The 27,997-nt window shown below is 44.6% G+C and overlaps 1 protein-coding gene and 1 long non-coding RNA gene across 3 annotated transcripts; one reads left to right on the forward strand and one right to left on the reverse strand.

The window, feature by feature from the left end:
- Window positions 1–107: 107 nt before the first annotated feature.
- Window positions 108–22,211, reverse strand: myt1a (myelin transcription factor 1a). Its single transcript, XM_078255932.1, has 21 exons — window positions 22,057–22,211; window positions 21,646–21,688; window positions 21,481–21,546; window positions 21,046–21,326; window positions 18,571–19,680; window positions 14,442–14,561; window positions 13,167–13,257; window positions 12,555–12,668; window positions 12,233–12,450; window positions 11,084–11,286; window positions 10,774–10,989; window positions 10,548–10,696; window positions 5,664–5,726; window positions 3,026–3,094; window positions 2,718–2,780; window positions 2,533–2,616; window positions 2,083–2,304; window positions 1,836–1,927; window positions 1,449–1,552; window positions 1,167–1,310; window positions 108–978 (listed from the first exon to the last, which is right to left on the reverse strand). Exons 1-21 carry the CDS (start codon window positions 22,109–22,111, stop codon window positions 838–840), a joined length of 3,648 nt encoding a protein of 1,215 aa, XP_078112058.1. The 5' UTR covers window positions 22,112–22,211; the 3' UTR covers window positions 108–837.
- LOC144521378 (uncharacterized) lies at window positions 15,248–26,522 on the forward strand. Of its 2 annotated transcripts, none has more exons than XR_013502307.1 (3): window positions 15,248–15,331; window positions 23,785–23,884; window positions 25,508–26,522. It is a non-coding gene; the product is annotated as an uncharacterized LOC144521378 (long non-coding RNA). The 2 variants fall into 2 exon arrangements; XR_013502306.1 differs by lacking the exon at window positions 15,248–15,331 and adding an exon at window positions 22,196–23,624.
- The last annotated feature ends 1,475 nt before the right edge of the window (window positions 26,523–27,997 follow it).

Below are 27,997 nucleotides of genomic sequence, written 5' to 3' on the forward strand. Positions count from 1 at the left end.
ATAAATACCAAATATGTGCAGCTCAATATTCCCGGTGTATTGCAATGTACTCAAAAATAGTTTGTGAAAATAAAAAAGGGAAATCATATGAACAGAAGCACCGAAAGAAGAAGAAAAAAAAAAAAAAAATCTTTAGAAAATTATTAAAAAACTTTCAGTTACAAAATATTTGCACTTAAAAAGATCCCAGTATTTTAAATAAATAATAAGATATATAAAAACAATTCATAGTTGATCTCTTAAAATATTTCCTCTTTGTTCAACAATGCAGAGGAAATGATTTCCTTCTCTTTGTTTCCATTTAAAATCTTCTCAGGTAGCATTTTTTATTTTAAATAACTTAAAAGAATAAATAGATAATGAATCATAAATAGGTCAACATAAAATAATACAGCAGACATGAATGAATACGTTATTAAACCAACATTTGCAAAGGACTTAAATAGTAACACAGCAATAGTAAGAATGAATCTATAAACTAGTCCCTGGAGGTGCAACATCACTATGCTCATATAGAATACTATCAACATTATTGTGGAGTGGAGACGGGGTGTGTGTTCACTAACTAACTCAGGCTCTATACTGCATCCTGACTTTGTTCTGCACGCTTGCACCTGTCTGTGGATACCTTGCTCGCTCCGTTTGATTCCAGCGCGCTAGCACACTTTGCGTCCACGCCCTGACCTGTTCCACGCTCACACCATCGTAAAGATACATGCAAACGGCAAACTAATGCATAGAACGGATGACAAGAGTTCCAAATGAGAAGAATGAATTACATACAGTATCTAAAGGGTTTCGGAAAGAAAGATTGATGCCCTGTGTTCCTCCCGTCTGTCACACCTCGATGCCCTTCACCGCCTGGTTGATGGACTCCAGCAGGGCCCGGTTGTCCGGGTTCTGGGTGCAGTCTTTATTGGTGAACATGTGGGTCAGGGTTTCCACGTAGCTGTCCAAGTTCTGCTCTGACAGCGGCTCCTGCTGAACATACACAAAAAACAAAAAAACAAACAAACAGAAAAAACACAAAAACGTCAAAATACGCGGAAAGAAAGTGACAAAAAAACGTCGGAAAAAAGACGACCGAAAACATTGAAAATTTTGGCCCAGATGCATGGTCGACGGGAAGACGAACACAAGGGTCAAAAGATGTTGTTTGTACTGACCATGGCGGGCAGGCGGATGTTGGCCAGGCTGCGGATCAGGGCCTGACTCAGGCCCGACAGCTCCAGGAACAAAGCCTCATTCCTCTCCTCGATATGTTGGTTCTCCTCCTCCATGCTCTGCAGGTTCTTCTCCATTGAAGAGATCTGAAGCAGGGGCAGACACAAAACTCTACTAATGCATCCATGAAGCTGATCCGTTTCAGGCTACAGGCTCCAATCACATGGCAGCTGGTCTGCTGGATGTTACGGCACTTTCCAAACGCATCGGGTGTCCGATCTCACCTGAGTGTGCAGGTTCATCACGTCGGCCTCCATCTCGGAGTTGGACTCGCTCAGCTCGTTGATCTCCTGGTTGAGCTGCTTGATGTCCTCGTCGTTGTCCAGAACTGAGTGAGAGACATGCAGTGAGCAAACAGAATAGCAAGACAACTAGCCAACCCTAGCCACCCCGCACATTTCCATTCCAGGCCCAGAGCGGTGCTACGTTTTAAACTGTGGCGATCATAACATCTGGGCTCCTATCTCTGAGTCTGTGCATGTTACGTTCGGCCCCCGACGGACGTGAGGAACATCTGATGTTTCGATGTCTCCGTGTCTTAGAGTTAGTAGTGACAGTAATCGTTTGGGGGGACACGCTATTAGGCAGAGGTGAAAGGGACCGTCTCTTACCGTCACTGGCTCGGAACTTGGCAGTTATGTACTCGTCTCCGGGGAATTTGGCTCTCTTCTTGTTGGCCGACGCTCTGGGGCAACCTGACAGGCTGAGAGGAGCAGCTGATCAGATATAGAGCCCTTACATTCTAACAGCGTATAAACGTAGCAGTATTTCTGTCTGTAGTGGTAGAAAATAGTGGACACAGTTAGTGGACGACTAAACTGTAGGCATAAAGTGTAAGCTGTGTGTGAGTCAGGACACCTGCGGTGAGTCAGGAAGCTGCCGTTAGCGTGGCCCGAGCCATCGCAGCCCGGCGTCGGGCACGTCGGGCCCTCGTTCTTGAAGGCCTTCCAGGAGAAGGGAGTGCCGTTAAGGAGACCTTCCTTCTGCCGGCGGGCGGCCAGCGGACAGCCATAGGCACTGCGGTGCGTGGCGTACTTCCCGCTGATGTGGCCCAGACTGTCGCAGCCGGGAACTGGACACCTGGACAGAGGCACAAAGCACCATGGGACGGTGAGATGGATGGATGGAAAATAGAAAAGTCCACATCTGTGACATGTACGGAAGGAAACTGGCGGAACCTTCTGTATGTGCCACAGTGTGTGTGACTATATGAAACGACAGAAACATTACGATTCATCCCCTGGCGATTATGAAAATCCACAAAGTAAGTTTTAATTGAAAAAGTGAGCAAGTGCTTGCGTTGCTCACCTCAGCAGCTCAGAGTCTTCCTTGTCGTCCTTGGTAGGGGTGGACTTGACCCCGCTCTTCTTGGCTCGAGGGCATCCGGACAGACTGGCAGAGAGGAACAGAGAGGACCAATCACAGTGTCCGTCTGTACTACAGAGTGAGTGATGGTGCATGCAGCAGCAGGCAGAAAACAGAAGAGCTCCTACCTTCTATGCGAAGCGTAGTTCCCTGTGATGTGGCCTGATCCATCACAACCTGGAGTGGGACACCTGAGACACACACAGACGCTCTATCAGCCCACACGCTTACACTAGGAGCAGACTGCTTTTTCTCACTAAATAGTTAGGGCTCATTGTTTTTTGGTTTTTGTTTTTTTCAATATTGGACTTAATTATGATTGCCTTTGACTATTTTTAATATGAGTGTTACAAGGAGAGCAGGGACAGAGGTGTAGCTGCAGACTGAGTGTTCAGTGAACATGTTGGAGGTGAGAGACAGGAGAAAGCAGACATACTTTAGTTCAGCTGTGTGGGCAGCCATGAGGGTCCGAAGTGATTTATCAGCAAGAGGACAGCCTGACAGACTGGAAGATAGGTTAGAGAGAGAACGTCAGAAAACCAGACTGAGAACAGGATGTCTGAGTATGAGTGAAGGAAAGAGAACTGCCAGAACCTGAACTGAACTACAGAGCCAGGACACACACAGGGAGGACACCAGTCACTTTAGTATCTGATCTCTAACGGAGTGGAGGAGCTGGGTGTGTCTGTGTGTGTCTGTGTGTGTGTGTGTGTGTGTGTGTGTGTGTGTGTGTGTGTGTGTGTGTGTGTGTGTGTGTGTGTGTGCGTGTGTGCGAGTGTGTGTGTGTGTGTGTGTGTGTGTGTGCGTGTGTGCGAGTGTGTGTGTGTTCTTGTTTAACTATATTCGTGGGGTCCAAAAACCGGGAATACAGTATACTTGTGGGGTCCGGACAGCTTTGTGGGGCCAAAATGCTGGACCCCCACAACTTCAAAGGGCTGTTTGAGGGTTAATACTCGGTTTTAGGATTAGGGTTAGAATTAGGTTATAGTTAGGGTGAGGGTAAGGGTTAAGGTAAGGCATTTAGTTGTGATGGTTAAGGTTAGGGTAAGGGGCTAGGGAATGCATTATGTCAATGACGGGTCCCCACAAAGATAGTGAAACGCAACGTGTGTGTGTGTGTGTGTGTGTGTGTGTGTGTGATGTTCCTTCTCTAGGTGTTGAAGATTAGAACTGAAGAGGCCACATTTGAATGGAGTGGATGGGTCATATCAAATCAACTGAAAATAGTTTTGCTCTTTTTTTTAAAAGAACTGCGGTGAAGTTCCTCCAACTCGTAAAGCCCAGTTCAGACCAAAGATTCTTGAAGAGACCACTTGAAAGTTGCACGTCTCCGGTCTACAGCGTTTTGAGAGCTGCCAATTTACACCAATAAGACAAGACAAGACGGTGTATCATCTCCATAACAACTCTCTCCACTTCCGTTCTAACTTCAGACTTTTCAGGCTATTTTGTAGCTGGATATCATTTGTAGCGTCTTAAAATATGAACGAGGATAGTGAAAGTGTAGTCGCGCTTTGCCTGCGGAGGAAGGTCTGGCTAGTCCACACAGCATTCCGGTATGGGAGAAAACCGTGCTCTGGTTTATTGGCATTTCTTTAAACCAATCACAATCGTCTTGGACGGTGCTAAGTGCAGTAAAATTCCTCGGGAAGGAACTTGTTTTGGTGGAACGTGTGTACGTTCAGAAGTTGTTTTAGTCGTGCAACAGAAAACTCAGATTAGACAGATAGTCTGAGTAGCAATTAACCGTAGTCCTCATAAATCCACCTCAGTTTAGAACGCCAACACAAAGACAGAGGAAGGTGACGGATATCCGGTTGAAAAAAAAAGGACAAACGGCGAAATTTCCGGCAGCAACGGAGCAATCCCGGAAGTGGAGGGTCGTGGATATAGACTAGTGATAGCGAGATACTTGCTACAGCTGCATTTCTAGTAGAGATGAAATGGAGAAAACAACGTTTCATTTCTCTGATTCACCGTTGCTCGCTCTCTTCAGTCACTCTCTAGCTCGCTCCACCACATATCGTGCTCGCGGCGCTCGTTGACGCTGCCATTTCCACCAGTTAAGCGTTTGTAACATAGAAATAAAATGAAATAGAATTCTGGATCCTTTTATTTCTATAGTTTGTAGCTGACTCGACCAGCTGACTTCTCTATTGGCTGTTGAAACAGGAGACGTCTCTTACGTTCTAAAACCAGCCTCTGGAGACCAGCCGAGTCGCAGCCACACCATCAGCTGTTTGAGTCGAGCTGAGACGGGCCGGTTCGGTTCGGACCGCTGAAACCTTTCCTGCAACGTTTTAAAACGGGATGGTCCCGTCGCAAATCTTTGGTCTGAACTGGGCCTAGAAAAGACTTGTGCCAAATACATACTGATGAATGAACAGAAGAGAGCAGCCTGTCATGCCAGTGCTTAAAGTGTAATCTACTCACAGCCATTAAATCATGTACATGCAATATGTGTGGGCATGAGTAAGTGCACTCATTATTCATTTGACTGATTGAATATTTTATAATAATGAAATACAAGTAGTAAATCATGTGCATAAATGAAAAACGGCCAGCCTCTGTACAGGCCATGATGTTTGCCAATCTGTGCTCTTATCCACCAGCTTTCTAACTTCCAACATATTGTACTTAACACAGCTGCACAGTTGGCCTCCTTGTGGCTTGTTTGAGCAGAAAAGGGACCTATTTTATTCTAACACTTACAGTAACACATCTACCTAACTACAGTACCTACATTGATTAGACGTAGTAGTGGTACTCAGTTGGACAGAAACGTACCGGTGAGTACTGGCCCAATTCAAGCTCTGTGTCATGCTTATCTACATTTCCACAGGCTGCTATCAGATTTGTTGAGTCTTTCAGGAAATATATTTAGTAGTAGTTTTTCCAGCATTTCCACAAACAAATCGTCAAACTGGAAAAATGTGATTAAATGTACCAATCACTCCTCATTCCTTATGAAATGATTCCAGTCAGAATCAACAAATATGTTAGTACAGCACACCATAGATTTGTAAAGCAAACACATTTTGCTTATCATTTCCTGGTCAGAGTGCAGGTCTTACCTTCGATGTGATGCATAGTTGCCGGTGATGTGTCCACTGCCGTCACAGCCTGGGGTGGGACATCTAGAGCCAGAACACACACTCACAGATCAGTCCGTCTGCCTTTGCTTATACTGACATCAAAACTAAGAAAGTATTTTATTGGGGTCAGTTAATACAAGCTACAATAAAAGGGTAATTTCTTTTTTTCAACCGGGACCCCATTTCCCCATGCATTGGTGTCTAAGTGACTGATCAATCTTTGAAATGTGTCCAGTATTGAGTGAGGACGCTGTAACCAGCAGCAGTGAACCGGGCTGTAATGTAACCCTATAGGACAAATGTTTAGCGTCAGTTAGCATCCACTGAAAGTTCTGTTTTTGCCGCTGACAGGCTCCGATTATTATTCTGAGTGTCTGACAACATTATGGAAAGGATCCCTACAGAGATAGACCTTTTTGTTAAAGAGTAAGATTTGTTTACACTGCACTATGTATAGTTATTTATTATTACTCAGTGTCACCTCACACTGTGACCTGTGCAATATGCCATTTCTTATTCATCTGTATATCTGTATATATGCTTACTCATCTGTTTACGAAAGAGGTGTATATAGTGTTCTTATTACTAAGTTTACTCTTTTTCTTATTTTTCTATTCCGTGCTGTCAGTTAAACGCATTATTAGCGGCGTTAACGCAAACCCATTTTAATGGCATAAATTTTTTTATCGCGAGATTAACGTTCTTTTTGGCCTAGCAAACTTTGGAGATTTTTCTACATGCCGTTGCAACAACTAGTAACGTTAGAAAAACTACAACACCACACCGGCTCTAACTAGACCAGAAACAAAACGACAGGCACACACTTGTTTGGGCTTGCGAGGCGGCCAAAGAGTAGTAGGCTAACGTTACGTTTTGAGTGGATGGCGAGCGATCTGTGTGTTTTGTCGTTGTGAAGTGAGCTATCATCGCAGCACGTCCAGTCTGAAATACCACTTGATACCAAGCACACAGCTGATGCCAATTCTTCGCCCCCTCGTCAAAGCCGTTACATTGTGTGAGAGATTATTTGCTCCAAGTGAGAATGTTAGTGTGAAACTGAACTCTACAGTATGTTGTTTTCAATAAAAAAAATGCACAAAACAAGCCGATCCACTTTTCCATTGACAAGAGCAATACAATGAGAAAAAATAATGGGACAAAAAGAAATCAAGGGACATTTAGAATAGATAAAAATGTGATTGATTGCGATGAGATATTTCAATCGTTTGCAGCATTAACGCGTTAATCGCGATGCGATTAAGGGCCGAGCATAATGCGTTGATTTTTTTTTTATCGTATTAATCGCATGCCGCCATTTATTAATTTATTTTCACTTCACTCGGCTTTGCGTCGTGCCTAACAGGCTATTATTTTGCCGTACTTCCTCGTAACACATCCTGCTGCTGCAGGAATAGCAACGCGGATTTCGGTGCCTCATTCTGGTGCCACTGATATTCCTGCACTTCTCTCTGATGCTCTGAAACAGACGTTACAGGCAACAGAAACATCGCTGCACGTGACGCTAGTTAACACTATACTCGACAGCAGCTAACGTTAGCCTACCGCTAGCTAGTAGCTGGATTAAACACGGTTACAATGCTGACAGCTAACGCTAAACGGTGTAAAGTGTGACTGTATTTCACTGTAGAGGATTCAACACCGGGATGTAACAATCTGCAGCTGCTGTTGTCGGAAAAACACAGACGGTGCGTTCAATGAAGCTGGTAATTTACAGCCTCGTGGTGCATTCAAAGTTGTTGTTAAATGCCCTTTTCCCATCTGGTGGTTGTTTTTGTCGTTCAACAGCTATTTACTAGTGAAATAAGTTATTGTTATAGTGATTACATTATTATTAAACATTTAATTTTGACAATATGGCCTTAGCAATAAACAAGCCATTCTTTACTGTCGCCAACTGTTTAGTACCCTTCTTTTTTTTTACTTTCTTAAAAAGTTATCGGTTCAGGCACCGTTAAGGCACCGGTACCGTTTTAAAAGTAGTGCTTTAGCACCGGTATCCAAACCAAACAATACCCAACCCTAATATTGACTCTAGATTCAAATGTGTGACCAGATTAAATATATAATAAACAAATACAAATCTAAAATCAAGTTCATAAAGTCATTTTCTTTACATTCATTTGATTCCCAATCAAGATACACTGGTAAGAATGTACTTAAAAACTGTTCTGAAATGCAAAATAATAGAATTTTAATCATGTGATAAAACATGTGATTAATCGCGATTAACTATAGAAAGTCAACGATTAATCGCGATTAAGAAAATGTAATCGTTTGACAGCCCTAATATATATATATATAAAGTTTATCCTATCTTATCTTATGAAATCACCGTCACCAAACCCACCAGACTCCATGTAAATAATCAATACTTTAAGCGTGTATAGAGCCAGCATATTTCTACATGTAAATGGGTGAATTAAGGGTTTATTTCAACCAAACCAGAGTGGTGATTGTTGGAACAGTGGAAAGACGAACCAAGATGGCTTCTGATAGTTTTATTTTGTTTCTGTCTACTTTGAATGAAGTGTGTTTTACGATGATAAAAGTACTGATTATTTACATGGAGTCTGGTGGGTTTGGTGATGGGGATTTCGGGGCTGTTTCATGTTAAACAAAAAGGATCTTACTCATTAACCAAAAAGGTCTATCTCTGTAGAGATCCTTTCCATGATGTTGTCAGACACTTAGAATAATAATCTGAGCCTGTCAGCAGCAAAAACAGCACTTTTAGTGTACGCTGACTGTGTGAGTCCACACAACATTCCAGGATGGGAGAAAAATGTGCTCTGGTTTATTGGCATTTCTTTAAACCGATCACAATCGTCTTGGGCGTCGTTAAGCACCGGACGGAGCCACGGTGCCTCTGCAAAATAACCTCGAGAAGGAACTTGGTAGAACATGTGCTCGTAGGGAGGCGAGCTCTGGAAATCAAATGTCTGTCGAGTGTGTGATGAGAATTTTCCTCAAATAAATGTAAAATATATATAAAATATTATTTGATTGGATCGTTAGCTAGTAGCTAGCTTAGATGATGTTTCCCGAATCGACCAGAGTTGAGAATGCTAACACAAAGAAAGCGGTAAATGAGGGACATCTGGCGGAACCTCCGGCGGCACCGGAACCATCCCATAAATGAAACGTGGTCGATATAGACTAAGGTTACATTGCAGCTTGTTTCTTGCTTAATACTGGACCCATCAATCACTTAGACACAAAAACATGGGAAAAGAAAAGAAAAAGAAAAACCCAAGTTACCCTTTAAAGTTGTATTCCGTTAGATTTTCATCTAGTTAATCGTCTGTTTAGTTCCTATCTATCAAAAAGTGAGTTAAAACAATGGTGAGTGAGCATATGACCCACTGATGAAAGCGCTTGTATTTGCTGCTTTGTCAAGTAATACAATCGGAGTGTCTGTGGCAACTTTCCCGCCCGCAAATTTACGAATCCTACTATGGCCACGCCAAGACCCACCCTACGAAGCAGCTTGATTGGTTGGGGTTAGGCATTTGACCTCGAGTGGTTAAGGTTAGGATAGCTGATTGGTCAGGGGATAGGACCTGTACAAATGGGGTTACGTTACCTTGCGTAAGCATGGACGCCTGGCCAATAAATGCTATTGAAGGGCGGGTCTTGGCGTAGGCCATAGTAGGATTCGTAAATTAGACTCCCGCCCTAAAATCAAAAGCAGCGCACAGTTAGTGACGTTTTTTTACGTTATGCTGCGTTTTATTGTATTTGGAAATATGAAATGAAAACTGAAATGAAAACTTCAGACCAGGGAAGATGCAAAGAAATGGTACGTAAATCAGGCACCTACATTTCATTATTGTTGACTCACAATGGCGGACCAACAGAAAGAGAAAGAAGACCATTCAACTTTGAGTCCAAAGAAAAATAAACATTCTCTCATTTACACCAGCAGCAGCAGTCAGGGTGTCGCCAGCGGGTTCGGCAGCTCCGCTACCCCGCAGAGAGCTTCAGAGATTACCGTCACTTGCCATCCCGGACCTGCTCACCCGGCTGTAACGTTACCTTCGGGAGAAGGCAGCACCACCAACAACAACCCCCTTTATTTTATCAATAAAGGCCGTACATTTCGTATGAACTCAAGAGTTTTTCTTCCCTGCACTTTCTGATGCTCAGGTTGGTTCAGATGTTAGCACTGTTAGCCATGTTGTGTTAGCTAATGCTAGCAATGTGGGGCGCCCCACTCGGGTCAGAGGGGACTTTCAGCCCTTTCCTTCCCGGGTGAGGCGATTAAGAGGAAAGCGGTGTTGCCCGCCTCTTCCCCGGCCTCCACTTCATCAGCTAACGTTTATATCACTCAGCACATTCTGCCTCAGTGGCTAGTACGGTGTTTGTGTCTTATGGTTATATGCCAGCCGCCGTTTGGCTGTGTGCACTAACTTTACCCGGTCTGGGCTTGCACTGGCTAACGGCTCCACTCGTTTGACTGCTGACGCTACATGCTAACCGTGCTAAGACGGGAACAGTACTGGAAATCATCACACCTCCCCAATAGCCTTGGTAAGTAATCCCGCTAGCTGCGTTAGCACAGTAGACCGTGTTAGCGTGGTTAGCCACGTTAGCTAGCCGCTGCGCATTTCCCCACGTGGCCCGTATCTTCATGGATGTATTAGCTCTTAGCTGTTTTCAGTGTGGACTGGAGCAGGTGAAGGCATCGCGCAGTTGACGCTGTTCGTTTTTGAAAGAAACTTTGGGAGATGAAGTCACAGAGGCCTGCCTGCAATTACATGTTATCGCTAAAGCTGCCGCTAGAAACAACCTAACTCAAATCTTACGGACTGAAAAGTGAAAACAATGTTTTGAATTACTTACGCAAGAATGTCTTTTTTGCTGTCTTTGGGCTGAAACTTGAGCTTGAAGCTGCCGGTGGTGACTTCACCGGGGTACTTCCTGTCCTCCAGATTCTCCTGGTCCTCTTCCTCACCATCAGATGAGGTGTATGAGGGAGCCGTATATTCCACCTGGAAAACAGAAACCAGGTCCAGCATTACCATCTGTCTGCGTATGCTCACAGTGAGGGGATCCTGCAGGCACATACCTCTGCGTGGTCTTCCTCTTTGACTTCACTTGGTTTGGTGAAGTCCAGTGGCCCCTCCCACTCTGGCGGAGTGTGGCCCTGAGACAAGGGGGCTCCCATGTGTTGAGAGGATGAAGATGAGGAGGATGAAGGCTCTGGAGGCTGCACACCCTCCCTCTTGGTCTTCTTCATGCTGAGGTCCAAGGTGCCGTTCTCATCCACTTCAATGTCCGACTCCTACAGGGTTCAGAAACACAGTGTCAGTGAGCCCAAAGTGAGCAAAGCATCAGAGAACATGAGCGTGCGTGCCGTGCACAGGATGTGTGTGCACCTTGGTGCAGGGCTCCCTGGGCTTGGTGCTGATGGTGTCCGGTCTCTCCCAGCAGCGGGTGGACAGGTTGAGGATGGCTGTTGCTGCCATGTGGGCTGCCTCTGCGTCTTGGCTATAGTCATAACTACTGGAGGATGAGGCGCTCTTAGAAAAGCCTCCTGACACACTGTGGCTGGGGGAGGGGGCCTTAGGGAACGATTTAGCTGTGTGGGATTGAAGCAGAAAGAATTAGCTGGAACATCATACTGTATGTATGTGCCTCGTTTTAGCTAAATGTGGCTAACATCCAGTAGCTGCTGCTGCTGCTGCTGGTAGTTACCAGCTACAGTAATATCAGGTTTGTGTTTCGACCATGGAACGGTTGTTGTGCATCGTAACAAATCAATCCTGCATTATTGGGTGTGCACTTGTCACTAACTAAGTTCTGTGCACAGATGAATATATTGCGTTAAATGTATTGTTGACATTCTAAAATACATTTAAGGTACAATGTCGTTTACAAAATCTGAAGAATATCCACATATTTTATAAGATCCAAGAGGATCGTTTCCAATCTCCGTGCCCTGAACACCTCATCAGCAGGGCCACGCGGTATCTGTCGGCGCAGATTTCCGCAGATAGGTTCTTTTTCTTCTTCTAAATACTACTCAGAATGTTAACACATCGCCACACCGAGCAGAACAATTCAGCAGATTTTCATTCTGGATCACTGCTGAAAAATCCGCAGATTGTGTTTAGGTCAGCTCATCAGTCTGCTTCATCTCTGATGTTTTCACCTCGCAATGTGGTCGTTCAACTGTTTTTAGGGTGTCAGAGTGCCCTCTACCTTTTCTTGTTCATAGTCTCCTTTTTTTATAGTTAGCCTTTGTATGAACGTCTGTTTTCATCTCGATAAAGACTGTGGAGACAACGGTAGAAACACGCCCAGGACTTAATCAATCCATTCCAACAACAAAGATGAAGAAGACTAGGACGGAGCTACGTGGATATCACTTTGCATGTTGCCTGGAGAACAAAAGTTGTGTTAGCTTCTACAAGTTGATCTATAACCTGCTTTCTCAGAGTTACACTTCATGTAGCATTTGAACACATGGCATGTCAAACTCCAGCATAGAAGCGGAGGCTGGAGGCGAGGTGTGTGGCTCTTACATTTGAAGGCTTTGGGTGATGTTTCAGTGCTGCCGGGTGTCTTTGGAATGAGCATACGCTTTCCAAACACCTGGACGTCAAAGCTTGCATAGTCAAAAGACACCTTGGAGTATTTCTCCAGCTCCTTGGCCAGGTTAGCTCGAGGCGTGGTGGTCACGGTGTTGGGCCCGTAGCTGCCGTACTGAGGGATCTCCAGCTGTTTCACAAAACACATGGGCCTGGAGGAAGAGCCAGTAGTTATGCTTTATCCCTACAGTGACGTGGACATGGTTGTATTCATCCATGCATTTCAAATAGTGAATAGTTAGCTGCCATGTCTCACCTGAGCACTCTGTCCGAGTTGGAAGAGGGTTCACTGGCTGAAGCCTGTAAATGAACCTGCTTGTCCTGGCTCTTGTTCAGCTTAGTGGCTGCTGCGATGGGGCAGCCGGACAGACTGACAGGAGAAACATATCCAGATGTTTGCATTTCATTTACAAAACCCTCGTGAATAGGTAGACATTTACGCAGACAGGAGTTTGTTCTACAGACAGTGTAAGTATGTGTTAGTAGTATTAGATGAGATTGGTTCCCCCTTGGGCTTTCACTCATTTTTCACTTTTTTTCCCCCCACTCACTATTTTGCAAATACGCAAAATTCCATTCCAAATATTTCAGAATTGGACTCAATAACTACGTTTAGACTATTATTAATAACTGAAACTCTGCCAAATCATAGACTTTATAGGATATAACATTGATGTCTATGGCATTATGCATAGATTTGTGTGAGAACAATCCTCATAATAATCTCTAAACTCAAATACAAATTTACAAGTCCCTAATTCTTGTCTGTATAAAACAGACACATATGGTGTGTGTGTGTGTGTGTGCGTGTGTGTGTGCGTGTGTGTGCGTGTGTGTGTGTGTGTGTATGTGTGTGTGTGTTATGAACCTGCGGTGTGTGTTGCGGTTACTGTTGACATGGCCCTGGCCTGTGCAGCCAGGAGTGGGACACTTCAGGACGTTCTCATGCATGGCCAGGACTACAGACACACAGCAGACACACACACTCAGGTCAGTCTGTTACACATCACAGCAGAAGAAATAAAAAAGTATTTGTGCAACACACACAGTAGTTGAAAAGCAGTAGAGGAAATAAATGTAGTGGTATTAGTCTTTCTCTAACAGAAGGAAGTAGTAGTGGTAGTACAGTACTAGTAATACTAATGTTGGTAGTAATGATAATAACAAAAGTAACAAAATGTAACTCCCAAGCTCCCGAGATATTAAAATATCACAATAAATCAACGGTCTGGAGGTTAAAATAGTGAACTCTCAGGGTGCTTTCACACCTATATCCACTACCTTCCACTTCCGGGATTGCTAGGTTTCCGCCGGAAATTTCGCCGTATGTCCTTCTTTTCGGCCGGATGTCCGTCCCCTTCCTCTGTCTCTGTGTTGGCGTTCTAAACTCCGGTTGATTTGTGAGGACTATGGTTAACTGCTCCTCAGATCTCTGCAGGGTAAATCCAGACAGCTAGCTAGACTATCTGTCCAATCTGAGTTCTCTGTTGCACGACCAAAACAACTTTTGAACGTACACATGTTCCACCAAAACAAGTTCCTTCCCGAGGCTATTTTGCAGAGGCACCGTTGCTCTGTCTACACATTTTACTCCTATTCAGAATGCTGTGTATAAACCAATGCGTAATCAGCCAAAGTCTGCATATTTATGCGGGGGCCGCATTTTTTCAAATACGCCGCACTTTCACCGCATACATTGCCGATTTCCGCGCAAAATATGCGGGGCTTGCATGGTTTCATAATCCCCGCATTTTCGTTGCAAAAAAAGTCCCATATATCTTAGCAGAAAGTTGAAAAATGTTGCGTTTACTTCACACAAGAGCAGCCGTTTTCCCCTGCTGCCATGTGAACATTATGAAGTGACGTAATTACGCGACGTGGCCATCACCGAAAAGCTGCAAGTCCCGGGATGAAGCCACGATGAAACCGCAGTTTTCGCAAGTTCCCGCAATTTCATCGCATTAAAATTGCATAAATATCCCTCACATTCCATCGCATTTTTTTTAAGAAAACGTGCCCGCATAATCAAGGATTTTTGCCCGCAACAATCACAAAAAAACTCCGCATTTTTCTGGAAGGACTGGGATATGCATTAGATTCCTACTGGTGTTCTGTGGCGTTGTGAAAGGTAACTTGTACTCACTCTCTGGAGGGATTCTGTCTTTGTGAGGACATCCAGAGAGACTGCGATGGTGAGGGTACAGTCCAGTAACATGGCCTGTCCCATCACACCCTGGGGTTGGACACTTCACCTCCTTCTTCTCTGAACACAGGATGGTGGGATTTAGATGTCAGCAGCAATGAATGAAAGCACATCAGTAAGTAGTACACGGGCTGGGCGCTACCACAAAATCTGGCTCTGACCTATTATCAAGTACTACCAGGCCCAGAAATTGCTTTTGATACTGATACTATGATGTGAGTTCTGAGTCATTAAGAGTACATTTTCATTACCACTGAGGGATTTGCTAAACGTGAGGCATTTCTTGTTACTATTCTCTGGTAATGACTTCAGCACATGCAGGTGTTGGGTAGTAACGCATTACTTTAATAATATATTACTGTAATATTATTACTTTCCACAGTAAGGAGTAGTGTAAGGGATTACAATTTCCAAAACAATAATTATATTGCAGTTACTAATTCAAGTAACGCCGCATCACTGTGTTACCCGAATGTGATTTGTTTTTTTGTCCCAGGTTTTTTTTTTAAGGAGTAATAAGTAAAGAGTAACATATTCCACTTTCTGAGTGACTTGCCCAACACTGGTTTTTAATGTTAAATAAAAATGTATTGGCAGTATTGATACTTTAGGTATGTCATTTTTAACATAAAGTCTACTGTTCTTAGAGCCCTGTTTAGTTTGCATATACTGATCCCTAGTGGACATCTTAGGTAGTGCTTAGTCATTCTTAAGTTTCGCTTTCCATTCTCCATTTTGTTTTCAGTCGAACAAAGAGCAAGGTACAGTGTGCATACGTAACAGTTGCTAAGAAACAGTCCTTTCATTTAAGCCTTGGAGTTGATATGTCCGTGAGTAAAGATGCAAAATGATGTTAGAATAAGAGTTTTCATGGGAAAATGAATCTGTGAAAAGAAAACGTTACTTCAGTTGCTAGATGAATATACTGTACACTACACATGTTGGTTATTTGCTCTGCTTAGTAGCTTACTTGAAGGGGCATTCCTATTGAGGTAGGTTGTGCTAAGTTAACTGTACAGTTCACATGGTAATACTTACCTGAGTTACTTACCATGCTGGAAGTTATGCAACATGTAGCCTTAGAGACTATGCATGTGAACCACCACAAATGACGGACTTGGCAAAATACCTGGTCAGGAGAGAGACGCTGAGTTCCGGGCTGTTCAAGTTTGATGACCGTCGGGGGAAAAAAAACAAAAAAAAACGTCTTTCCAAGATGCTACGAGAGATCTCAATTTAACAGCCAGAGAGGAGCTTGACCTACTCACAAAGTGGCTCAGCCCTAGAGTCATGCTCACAAGCAATGTGGATCAGGTCACTTCATGGTCACAATCCAACAGCAGGTGTGATCATGATTTGGCAGCGACTAGAGGACAGTCACGTCTGTCCTGAGATGAGTGAACATGCCCTGCTACAAAAACTGGAGGATTTCCCAAGAATCTCCAACAAGGACAGCCAGCTGCTTAAAGAGCTAGGAGATATACTTCTGGGAGGTAGAGTCAGCAAAGTCAGGCGGACACCTACCTGACCTGACAGTAAGTGTCAGGTCCATCTCCAGCTCATCAGAACAACACATCTGGAAAGAATGCAGATGAACTAAACAATCAGTCTCCTATCCATCACCTTTGGCAAAGTGCCATGAATTTAGAGGCAAGCATCTACATGAAAAGGAAGACTTATTTAAAGGAAATGTCCATCTGCTCCCGTTGTGCATCTACAAAGCACATGGCCAAGGACTGTAACGCAGCTGTGAAGTGCAACGAGCGTAATAGCAATAAGCACATCTATGCATTAACCCAGCTCCAGCACCTTGGTCAATGGAGACTCTGGTAAGGGTGCCAGAGCACGGCGGGGAGCAAGAAAGTGGTTTGTCGCCCAGAAATCTTTGACAATACTCTTGGGCCCAGATGGTGTTCTAAAATCAGCTCGGTTCATGTGTAACCCACTAACCGTCCTTACAAAGCTGAGAGAGTGTACGAGGTGTTAGATTAACAAATTAACCGTTCACCGGTCACTGAAGTTCTTCAACCTGTTTGGCATCAATGGAGATTCATCGTCCTACACTCTGAAGACATGCTCAGGCATAATGGAGACTACAGGAAGGAAAGCCAGCAATTTCATGGTTGCATCACTTGATGGATAAACCAAGGTAGAACTTCCCCATCTGTTAGAGTGCAGTTTGATGACAGATCTGAAATTCTTATACCTGACATCAGACAAAATTCCACCACTTGACCCCAATGCTCCTATCCTTCTGTTGCTAGGGCGGGAGAGAAGGAGTTGAGGAGAGGGGATGACACGCAGCAAAGGGCCACAGGTTGGATTTGAACCAGGGCCGCTGCAAAGGACTCAGCCTACATTGGGCGCACGCTCTTACTGGGTGAGCTAGAGGCTGCCCCATAGGAGGGAACATTTATGTTGGTTTTATGCAAAAGATGTTCGTCAACGATCAGCACCGCCACTGAAGCAACGTGAAGGGTGTTGGTACTTGCCCATATTTGGTGTGTACCACCCCCAGAAACCTGGGAAGATTCGAGTAGTATTCAATGTAAGTGCACAGTTTAAAGGCATCTCCTTTAATGACACACTCCTCAGGGGACCAGACCTAAATAACACACTGCTTGGCGTCCTACTGCGCTTTCGTAGGGAACAAGTAGCTGTTACTGTGGATGTTGAGCAGAGGTTTGTACAGCTTTAACGTCAGAGGAGATCACCGAAATTATCTCAGGTTCCTTTATCAGCCCTTCACCAGCTGTGGCCATCTATGGCCTGAGAACAGCGGCCGAAACTGGGTGAGAAGGAACATGGTGCAGACGCAAAGCAGTTCGACTTTCAACTTCTATGTGGACGATGGACTTACCTCTGTGTCCAGTGAAGGTGATGCCAGAGTCAAACATAAGACTTCACACGATAGCTTCAAACAGCGACCGGGTTATGTCGCCAGAGGAGAGACCAAAGCACCTCAAAGATCTGGATTTGAGTGTTGACCCTCTGCCTCTCAAGCAAAGTATTGGGGTGAGATGGGACTTCCAGACAGACAGTTTTACATTCCAAGTGGCACAAGACTTAAAGCCATTCACACTGAGCGGAAAACCTACTGCTGTGAACAGCCTGTATGACCCCCTGGGATTTATTGCCCCCAAGGGAAAGCATTGTTTAGGGAGCTTTCCTCAGAGCAATATGAATGTGACGAACCTTTACCGGCAGACAGAGAATCACAGTGGAGGACGTAGACTGATTCACTCACTGATCTCAAACAACTCCAAATCTATAGGCCCTACGTACAAGTCTCATTGTCATGCACTCCGAAGAGAGAGATATACATCTTTTTAGACGCATCAAAAATGGCAATAGCAGCTGTGGCCTACCTCAGGGTCATGGACACTGATTGCCAGTGCCATGTGGGATTCATCATGGGCAAAGCAAAGCTGGCACCATACCCTGCTCACACTGTCCCACACTTTGAACTCTGCGCGGCCGTCTTAGCAGTTGAAACTGGCCAAAACTGATTACGGAAGAAAGTGACCTGAAACTGCAGGGAGTCCAAGTTCTACACAGACAGTCGAAACAGTCGTAGGTCATATTCGCAACAGCTCTCGGCGATTTCTATGTGTATGTGACCCGGATCAGGAAGTCCCCAAAAGCACAACAGTGGCATCATGTCAGAAACAGATCAGAATCCAGCTGATCACGGGACCAGGTTCATTCCAGCAGCCCACCTACGGCACACCAGCTGGCTCTCTGATCCAGAGTTCTTGGGACTGACAGACGGATTCAGGACACTGAATCCTATGAGCTTGTGGATCCATCATTGAAAGAAGAGACTGGTCCTCAAGTGACCACCCTTGTCACAAAGGTCAACAGAACGGTCGCTTGGGTCACATAGATTTGAACACTTCTCAAGCTGCAAGTCTTACTGCTCTTGAAATTGAATCAATAAATATACAAAAATAAATGGATTTGGGTGGTGAACATAAAATGGTCTTAATATGTGACATTTACCAAACATAGAAAGCCACTCTTGCATACTGTATAATACACAGGAGCAGTGTTCTAACAGGAAGTGTACCTTTGCTGTAGTGCGGCGTGCGGCGGGTCATGGCAGCAGCCTCGCAGCTCTTGCTGGAGCTGCTGCTGTACGGCTGGTAGTCGTGCTGGTAGTCCGGCTGGCAGTCTGGCTGGTAGTCCGGGGAGCTGCGCTCCTCCTGGCCCCCCCTCACCTGCTCGGCCTTCAGGGCGATGGCCTGCTCCAGCAGCCCCAGGTTCCCCCGCGTCATATCCCAGTTCTCTGAGTCGTCCGTGATTCCTGAGCCCTCTGAGACATGGTCCTGCTCCTCTCCTTCCTCCTCCTCCTCCTCTTCCTCCTCCTCTTCTTCCTCTTCCTCCTCCTCTTCCTCTTCATCCTCCTCCTCCTCCTCCTCCTCCTCCTCAGAGCGGACCTCTATAACCACTGTAGTCGGAGAGGCTTTGCTGGAGTCTCGGTCCTCCTCTTGCTCCTCTTCCTCCTCCACCACCTCGCCTACTTCCTTCCCCTGCCTCTCATCCTCCTCTTCCTCTCTCTCATCTTCGTCCTCCTCCTCTTCCTCAGTCATAGGGCTGCTGAGCTTCTCTTCCCTGAGTGACAGCTCCGCCTCACAGCCCTCAGTGTGTGGACTCAAAGTGTAAGGAGTGTCAAGCTCTTGGTGGACCTCTCCCTCCTCTCCCTCCTCCTCCTGCTCTTCCTCCTCCTGTCCCTCCTCCTCCTCTTCATCCCTCTTCCTCTGCTCCTCTGTAAATTCTTTGGCCTGATGGTTGTAATCTCCGCTGGAGTATTGGTGATCACAGTTTTCCTGGCTCATCACATGTCTTTTTATCACCTTCTCTTCTACGATATTCTTTAGCCTCTCCTGCTGCTCTTCCTTTCCTTCTTCTGCTTCCTCTTCCTCCTCTTCTTTTGTCTCTTCAGGCTCAGTAAGTTCTTCTTCGGGTTGCTCTGAGGACTGGTCCTTTGTCAGCAGCTGACCTTCCTCCTCCTGCTCCTTCCTTTCCTCCGGCTGAGGATCAAGGCTGACTTCCTCACTAGTGTTGTCCTGCTCCGTTTGGTTCTCAGTCTCGGAGGTGAGGCTTTGGTTGTCGCCAACTTCAGCCGGAGGACAAACTGCTGTTTGTGTGTCCTCTTTTGTCACCAGGGAGCAGTCTGCTGTGGATTCAGAGTTTAGATGAATGTCATTGTCAAAAATATAGTCTGTCTTCGTCATGTCTACATGCTGTCTTACAACTCGACACGTGTCTTGTGACTGACCTTGCGGTTGACCGTATCTGACTTGTTTAGCATTAATGAAGTGAAGCCTGGACCGCTATTTTTGCCACTGGCAGGCTCAGATTATTATTCTAAGTGTCTGACAACATTATGGAAAGGATCCCTACCAAGATAGACCTTTTTGTTAAAGAGTAAGATCCTTTTTATTTAACATGAAACGGCGCCGAAATCCCCATCACCAAACCCACCAGACCCCATGTAAATAATCAGTACTTTTAGCGTGTATAGAGCCAGCATTTGCCCACATGTAAATTAAGTGAATTAAGGGTTTATTTCAACCAAACCAGAGTGGTGATTGTTGGAACAGTGGAAAGACGAACCAAGACGGCTTCTGATAGTTTTATTTTGTTTCTGTCCACTTTGAATGAAATGTGTTTTACGATGATAAAAGTACTGATGATTTACATGGAGTCTGGTGTAGTTTGGTGATGGGGATTTCGGGGCTCTTTAACCAAAAAGGTCTATCTCTGTAGGGATCCTTTCCATGATGTTGTCAGACACTTAGAATAATAATCGGAGCCTGTCTTATAGCGTTACGTTACAGCTTGTTTCTCCACTGCAGACTGCAGCGCTCTCGCTTAATACTGGACCCATTTCAAAGGCTGTTGTTCCAATCAGTTACTTAGACACAAAAACATAGGTAAATAGGGTTGGAAAAGTTAGTTAAAGTTACCCTTTAAGCTGTCAGTCCTCTGCTCGCTCTTTGGCTGCCTTGCTTGCTGCCACACCGCTCACCTGAAAGCTATGAAGCCCCACCGCCATCGCTACATTCCTTTCAAGGGAAGCTGGTATGGTCATTTCTCAGTGAGTGACGAGGTCAGAGCCTACGCCCCAAATATCAGCTTTGCTGTCTAATTTGCAGCGATTTGCATTTACCGCAATGCAAAGCACTCCTGCCTTTAACAGTCCGGGTGAACCTGCGTACAGAGTTTTAGACATGATGTAGCTCAGCTTCCTATCTGACTGTGGGTTCAGCAGCTTGCTGCTACGTTACAACAATTTAGCTGTCAGTGTTTCAGCCAGCCTCAGAGTGATCAGGTTCAGAGATGCGTCTCCGTGTCCAGCCTTGGGTCTGTGTTGGGGTTCTGAGGCGTCACCGGCATAGGAACAACATTGTTCTGCTGCACAAATGCATTTCATTTTGTATTTATGTTTCTATAATCTATGCTTTGGGGGGATCTGCGAGCACAGTGAAAGTGAGGCTGTAATGTTTCATTGTAACCTCTCTGCTTGGGTCTCACTCACTTTTTGTCGACTCCGGTCTGCTCTTCGCGTTGTTGTTCTTCTCTTTGAGGTCTTCTTCTTCCTCCTCTTCCTCTTCTTTCTGCGCCGCAGCCTCCTCCTCCTCCTCCTCCTCCTCCTCCCCCTCCTCCTCCTCCTCCTCCTCTGCGGCGTCGCTGTCCGCTGTGAAGCCTTCCTCTGCTCCTGCCGTGGCAGGCTGGTTCCTCCTCTTGGGAGCAGAGTGGTTCTCCTCAGCCTCAGCCTCCTCCAGCTTCCTTTTCTTCACAATCGGGCATCCCAGTATGCTGAGAGCAGGAGGGGCACAGAAGTGAATGCTTAACATCTAACGCGCTCACATAAGACAGCAAAACGGACAAGCATGAAGCTTGTTATCTTGCCCATAAAAATGGAACCAGCTGTTGTGCAGAATGTTTGATGAAATACAGCATGAATACCTACCTTCTGTGCCGCGAGTATCTTCCACTGACGTGGCCTCTGCCGTCACATCCAGGCGTGGGACAGCTGCTGCTGACACGCAAGCAAGACAAATAACACACTTCATACACACAAGACACAATTCATGCATCAAGATCAAGTCTTCGGTTGAAGTATTAAATCACTCACCTTAACTCCTGCTTCATCTCTTGTCCCGTAGGTTCCGACGACACTGAGAGTGAAGCAGCACAAAGTCAGCAAACGCACAAAGAAAGTCATGCGAAAGCTCGGAGCGTGACAGGGAAATGATTCTTTTATTTTGCGGAGGCTTTACTCATTTACACGTTGTTGTTTGTTTTTTTGGACACATACTGTAAAATCCATCCTTGTGCATACTTTTCTGTCTCCGTGAGGTTTGTATAAAACTGAGTGAGCACGGCTGAGGTAACAACCATTGCTCTGGGAACCAGACCTCCAGGGACCCAAAGAGAATATGTTTGGTAATGTGCCATAAAGTCACATAACAGCAATTGAAATGATAATGTAGGCCTTTAGGCAATGTGTGTGTGTGTGTGTATGTGTGTGTGTACGTGTACTGACCCCGGTTGCCTTTGGAGCGGGTTCGTGTTCGTGTCTCTGTAGTGTCTTGGCTCATCTGAACAGAGGGAGGCAATTACAAGTGATGATTCTGAGGTGCAGCACTAGATAGATAGACGGACGGACGGACAGACAGACAGACAGACAGACAGACAGGCAGGCAGACAGACAGGCAGACAGATAGATATATACTTTGATGCTGAGGCTGTCCTTTACAGTTGATTGGCTCTCCCCTGGTCCACCGTCGGCTCAGTGTCTGACCTTTGAACTCATTTTATGTTGGATGGAACGCACTGAAACACTTCACTGTGAGCTGTGGATGAAAGAGAATTATTTTACAGTTATTAGGAAAAAAAGAGGCCTTTTTCAGGCCAAATCTACATTATTTTTTTAATTTTTTTTCACATAACGGTTAATTTACTGGCGGTGGGGCCCCAGCTATGAAGCATGACAGCAAACAGACAGACACTGTGGAAAGTAAATGGTTTATATAATATTTAATGATAGGTTACTTTTATGATGGTACTGAACTCTCCATTAGACCCTTAAACAAAAACAAAGAATAATATATATTTTATCAAATGACGGCCATAACTTCAGTCTGGACATTCCTCTGAATACAAAGGTGTGTCATACATTGACAGTGTGACAGCAGAGGAGTCTGCTGGGAGACTAAACAGTGTGTGGACTGCTGTAGGCCACATTTGGCGGAACATTTCACACACTAAACAAAATGCCGATATCACGTAGAGAGTGGTGAAGTGAGGCTTCTTGTGTGGTGACAGGAGAGTCGTAGGCCGGGCTGCTAACCAGGACAAGGCCTCTCTCCTCTCCCAAGTCTGGCACACACTGGCAAACAACAAAGCATACAAAGGCCACCGGCGTTCCGCGGCTCACATTTTTAACTAAATCGACTGCATCGACACCGGGCCGCCATTGTAGGGGCCGGAAATAACGAGCGACAATAATAATCTGTTTGAAAAGCCGGATTCGGACCGTGCTTATGTTCTTCTCCACGGAAGGAAAGCCGCCACAAAGCCTGCTGACATCCGCGGTGGGCTAGCTTACGTATCGCTTCTTCCCGTCCTCCCTGCTAGGGCTCGGAGTGGAATCCACCGTAAGGCCCGCAGCCAAGGCCCCAAAAATACCGACAAATAAGTGCGCTTCACGCTCTTTGTCAGAGAGACATAAAGCCTTACCTTACCCTCCCCTCCCCCTCCGCTTCGACATCTCCGGACTGGCAGACAGACGGTCCCTGAAACGCTCTCCAGTGACTGCAGGCAGCACCGGCAGCAGCACAACCCCGGCGGAACGGACTGATGAGTGGGACAAGCAGCCTCACACTGAGCCCAGCAGCCCGGAGCAGTTCAGCACCCCGGACAGAGACATCCGAATCTTCAGCACCATGGACAGAAGCCCCGCTGCACTGCCGCCTGCAGGAGCACAGGAGCGCTGCAGCCGGCCCTGCCTGCACTCCCGTTCGGCTCGGCTCGGCTCGGCTCGGTCCGCGGGCTCCTGGAGGAGGGGGTATGGAGGAGGCTCTCTCCAAACACACTCCTCTAGACGACGAAGTAAGATGCCCTCAGTAACTTAAAACCAGCTGGATATAGTTGCACTAGTAGTGGAAGTACTAACAGCTAATACTGCTGCTGCTGGATACTGTACTGGTCATCTTTACCCGTGGAACAAATTCATCAACCAGTCACAGTACCTTTTTTTTTTTTCTTCTAGATCGTCCAATCAGAGAGCAGAGCTTTGTTCCCGTGACCCAGATCAGCCAATAAGAACAAAAGACAGTTTTGTCCACAAAAAAAACATCAACTCTAAAAAGGTAAAGAACAAAGGAAAAAGTGATGTGATCAGCAAGCATTTTCAAAAAATGAAGAAGTACCTTTATCATATACATTCATTGTATATATATATATATATATATATTTTTAAATATAATTTTGTATATTCATATGATAGCAAATAAATAGCAGTTTTAAAACATTCTTATTTATTATAACAGCACAAGTGTATGGGCTAGCAGTTAATTAATAATACATAAATAAATAAGTTCCCATATCTGGGACATTTCTGCTGGGATATGATGAGAATGAGGAGATGTCGTCACGGCACGGCGCCCCGCCCCCAAAGATCCGCCATTTTGAGCTGCTCATGTTCATTGTTTGTTTTGGTTGCAGTTCTGTTTTGCACTTTCACCTTCTAGATTCTAGATAATTCACTATTTTAGGATGCCTGGAACACACTGCCGTGTAAAAGACTGCTTCAGTTCCACACACCATTTTCGTGGAAAGCGTAGGAACCATGTGTTACAGTTTTTTTCGTATCCCTGCGTGGAAAAAGCACGGAGAGCATGCGTCCGATGTGACAACGAGACGTCGGATTTCTTGAGTGGCTGCAATTAGAAGAAAGGACATTACATTACATTACATTTCGACTGTAAGTTCTCTTAAAATCTCTGTAAATGTGTTTGTGTTGTCGGCTCTTAAAGCCACGAAGTGCACCTAACGTTGTTAGCTCAGCCTGCTAACTAACTACAGTGCTCAGCATAAGTGAATACACCCATGCTAAAGTTGACTAAAAGGAGGAATACAAAAATCATCTTTTGGAAATTGATCTTAATGCTTTTAATTTAAAAAAAAAGAAGGAAAAAAAAAAAATTAAAAAAAAAGGAAAAATCACCATACCTAGAGATTGGCATGGGGTGCTTTCCATAGAGGGTTTTCACCGACGTCACGTTCTGGGCGGTAACCCGGATGCGCGGCCATGTTGGAGGCACTCGGTGTAAACAAGTGAGCGGAGTACAATGGAGTATTGCGCGCTTTGTATACTTTAAGTGAATGTAGCCATGTCTAAACGACAGAAAAGCTCATCAAAACGCATCCAAGATGCAAAGGCATATAGGGAAGGACTTGGACCACAAGAAAAGGCTCGATATTTCGAGAAATTAGGGTTTATTGGTGGTGCAGATCCCTACGAGTTGGCTCCCTCTTCTTGGATCCGTTTTCTTGCCGAGCCCATACACAGCGGAAGACCTTAAATCATGTTGTGAAGGCTAAAGTAAGTAATGCAGTAACGTCTTTAATCAACCTTAAATGTATGATATCATTGCGAGTTTTTATTTTTTTTTATTTCGAAGACCCCCAGTTTGCTATCTACACTGTACACTATCATTGTTAGTTTCATAGTATTTTATTCGGTCATATATACATATCTGACACCCAAAAAAAAACACACACTATTAGATTGAGAGAGTAGCCTGAAGCTACCAAGCTTATGCCTCCCCTTCAGTTAAAGATGCCTGGGGGGGCCTCAATTGTGAATCAGTGATGCAGATAAGCCTACCTGTTATTTATTTATTGATTTTTTTTTTTTTTTTTTAGTAAGTGGTAAGAAACTATTTTGTTATTGTTAGTCTTATATTTGGTTTTCTTGTCTTTTTATTCAGGTACTCCGTTCTCAATCAATCCGAGAAACGGCCCCCGAACCCTGGATAATCGCTGAGAAGTCTGGTCGTACACTTGGAGCCCACTGCACATGTATGGCTGGCCTTGGAGAGCCGTGCACACACGTTGCTGCATTATTGTTTCTCATTGAAGAAACGGTGAAGTTGAGGGACTCAAAGACAGTGACGCAAGAAAAGGCATGTTGGCTGTTTGCCTACTGCACTGTCAAAGGTGGAATACGGGGAATGCCGGAAGATTGACTTCACTGTAACAAAGAGATCTCAAGTCAAAGAGTTGGCAAGATGAATTATGCTGCTCACGGACAGTCACTTAAGGAACAAAGTGCTAGTCATTTTTCTACTGATACAGTTAGGAAAAACGCAACAGCCAACCAGTGATGATCTTTATTTTCTTCACAGGTTTCTTCATAAATCCAAGTGTGCCGTTCTCGGGCGCTTCTCCCGATGGCGTTGTTTCTTGCGATTGCCGTTGTGTCAGTGTAATTGAAGTGAAATGGCCATTCTGTGTGAAAAGTGACAAGTTAGACAGCGTCTCCTACTTGGAGAAGGACGGTGAAGGGAAACCGACACTTCACCGAAACCACCAGTATTTCTACCAGGTGCAAACTGGAATCTGCCCATTTTGTTGTTTGGACAGAAAAGGATTTGCATATTCTGGGGTATGATATGCCAGAAAAGCAAGAACATTTTCGACACAGCCATCATGCCAGAGTTAGTTGGCAAGTTTTACACAAAGGCTTTCATCTACCATAGCCGCTGTGTCACAACCTGGAATATTTGCCTCAGCGGAATCACGTGGCTCTGATTGCGCTGCAAGTGCTAGTGGCCAAGAAAAAAAAAGAAGTGGTGTTTATGTGGCCAGGTTGAGTTTGGAAAAATGATTCTATGCGACAACGCAAAATGTCGAATTAAGCGGTGATTTAAGTGAAATTTATAGTAGTGTACAGTTCATAAGTGTGTTTTTCCTTTTAATAAATCTGTGTTCTGATGACAGTGATATTCTGTGTGTTCTTTTCCACAACAATACAATAACAATGGCTGTAAATTAACAGTCATTTCTAGATAATTCTAGGCTATACAGACACAGTCCAGACATGGATTAATTTATATTTTTATTGCCAAAGTGCATATAAAAAAAAAAATACACTTTAGTCAAAAGCAACTACTGATGGACACAAGTTCACCAGAGCACAACAGACAAGTCCAATCTTATCAATGGGACAATAACCATCACTGTCTTTGCACATGAAGAAATCAATTGGCGATATCCCCTGCAAAATAGTACATGTGTATGTGTATAAGTGGACGAATGTGCAACATCAGAGCTCAACTGAATGTTTTCAGTTCTAAGACTTTGAAGTTCAGTGGTCATAGCCTCAATGACATCACCGGTCAATTCAGTTTGAGTCCCTGCGAAGCAAAAATGATCACTGACATAATCACGGGTGGTGGGGTCATCAGTCTCGGCAGCTTCAGCAGCCGTCAGTCTCTGCTGGGTTCGATTCATGCGACGCTTGTAGCGCGAGTTCCCCGTTTCTTTGGTTGACTGAGGTGAACCTTCTTGCTGACCTGTCGCTCTAACAGATGGCACCCAATCTGGATCATCCTTTCGGTAAAGGTCAGACTTTTTTTTTTTAACCTGGAATACGATGAGAAATACAGCACATTTTAAGCTCTACATTTTGAGAACGATCAGAATAACATTAAGTCATTAATGCCACATGTGGATAGTTTGATATGAATTATATTATGTCAATGTCAGCTTTATTTATATAGCACATTTAAAATAGCCAGTGTCCTTCCAAAGTGCTTTACAGTAAAAACAATAAAAGCAATCGTTGTTTTTACTATTTACTAAATAAAAATATAAAAAATATTATTATCATTACACTAGAAAATTGTGCTTTGTTGTGATGCAGAGTACCTCCAACATGGCGTCGTCGTGAAAACCCTCTATAAGATCTCTCAATGCAAATCAAACCAGGCTAACTGAAATCAAACCATGCTCTAGGTATGGTGAACAGAATGTGATGATGGGGGGGGGGGCAAGGGAACTTCATCAGGATGTATAGTATCCTGGATCCATGAAATAACTGGCCTTTCAAAATAAAAGTCTGCCTGCCTCTATGGGAATTTAACATATGTATACTTATGCCCCCTGTATTTTAAGGAACGTTTTATTTATTTATGATAGATTATTAGAAATTATAGACAATTGGTGTCCTTAAAGGTTGGATTTTCATAATCAAATGATTCTGTCCTAGGTAAACCATCATATGAGATGTTGGAGAACCACCCTGACTGGAAACCATCTTTGCGGTTAGGCCGCAGTGATGTTAAGAAAACGGATGAAGCGAGATTTTAAGCGGCAAGTAAAGCGCGGGACCCATCACCGGGAGCAGCCGCGCCAGTTTGTGGAATCGTTTGGAGAACGAAAAACCCTCAAACGTACTTGCAAGGGCACAGACTTTT

Source organism: Sander vitreus, chromosome 7 (assembly GCF_031162955.1).
Source record: "Sander vitreus isolate 19-12246 chromosome 7, sanVit1, whole genome shotgun sequence".
NCBI lineage: Eukaryota > Metazoa > Chordata > Actinopteri > Perciformes > Percidae > Sander > Sander vitreus.

Excerpts from the sequence above, each read along its gene's own strand:
- myt1a (XM_078255932.1), bottom strand. The coding sequence starts at position 22,111 with ATGAGCCAAGACACTACAGAGACACGAACACGAACCCGCTCCAAAGGC. Across the intron at positions 19,681-21,045 it reads CAGACCGGAGTCGACAAAAA|CAGACTGCTCCCTGGTGACA; the intron begins GTGAGTGAGACC and ends CTGAATCCACAG. Across the intron at positions 979-1,166 it reads ACATCCGCCTGCCCGCCATG|GAGCCGCTGTCAGAGCAGAA; the intron begins GTCAGTACAAAC and ends TATGTTCAGCAG.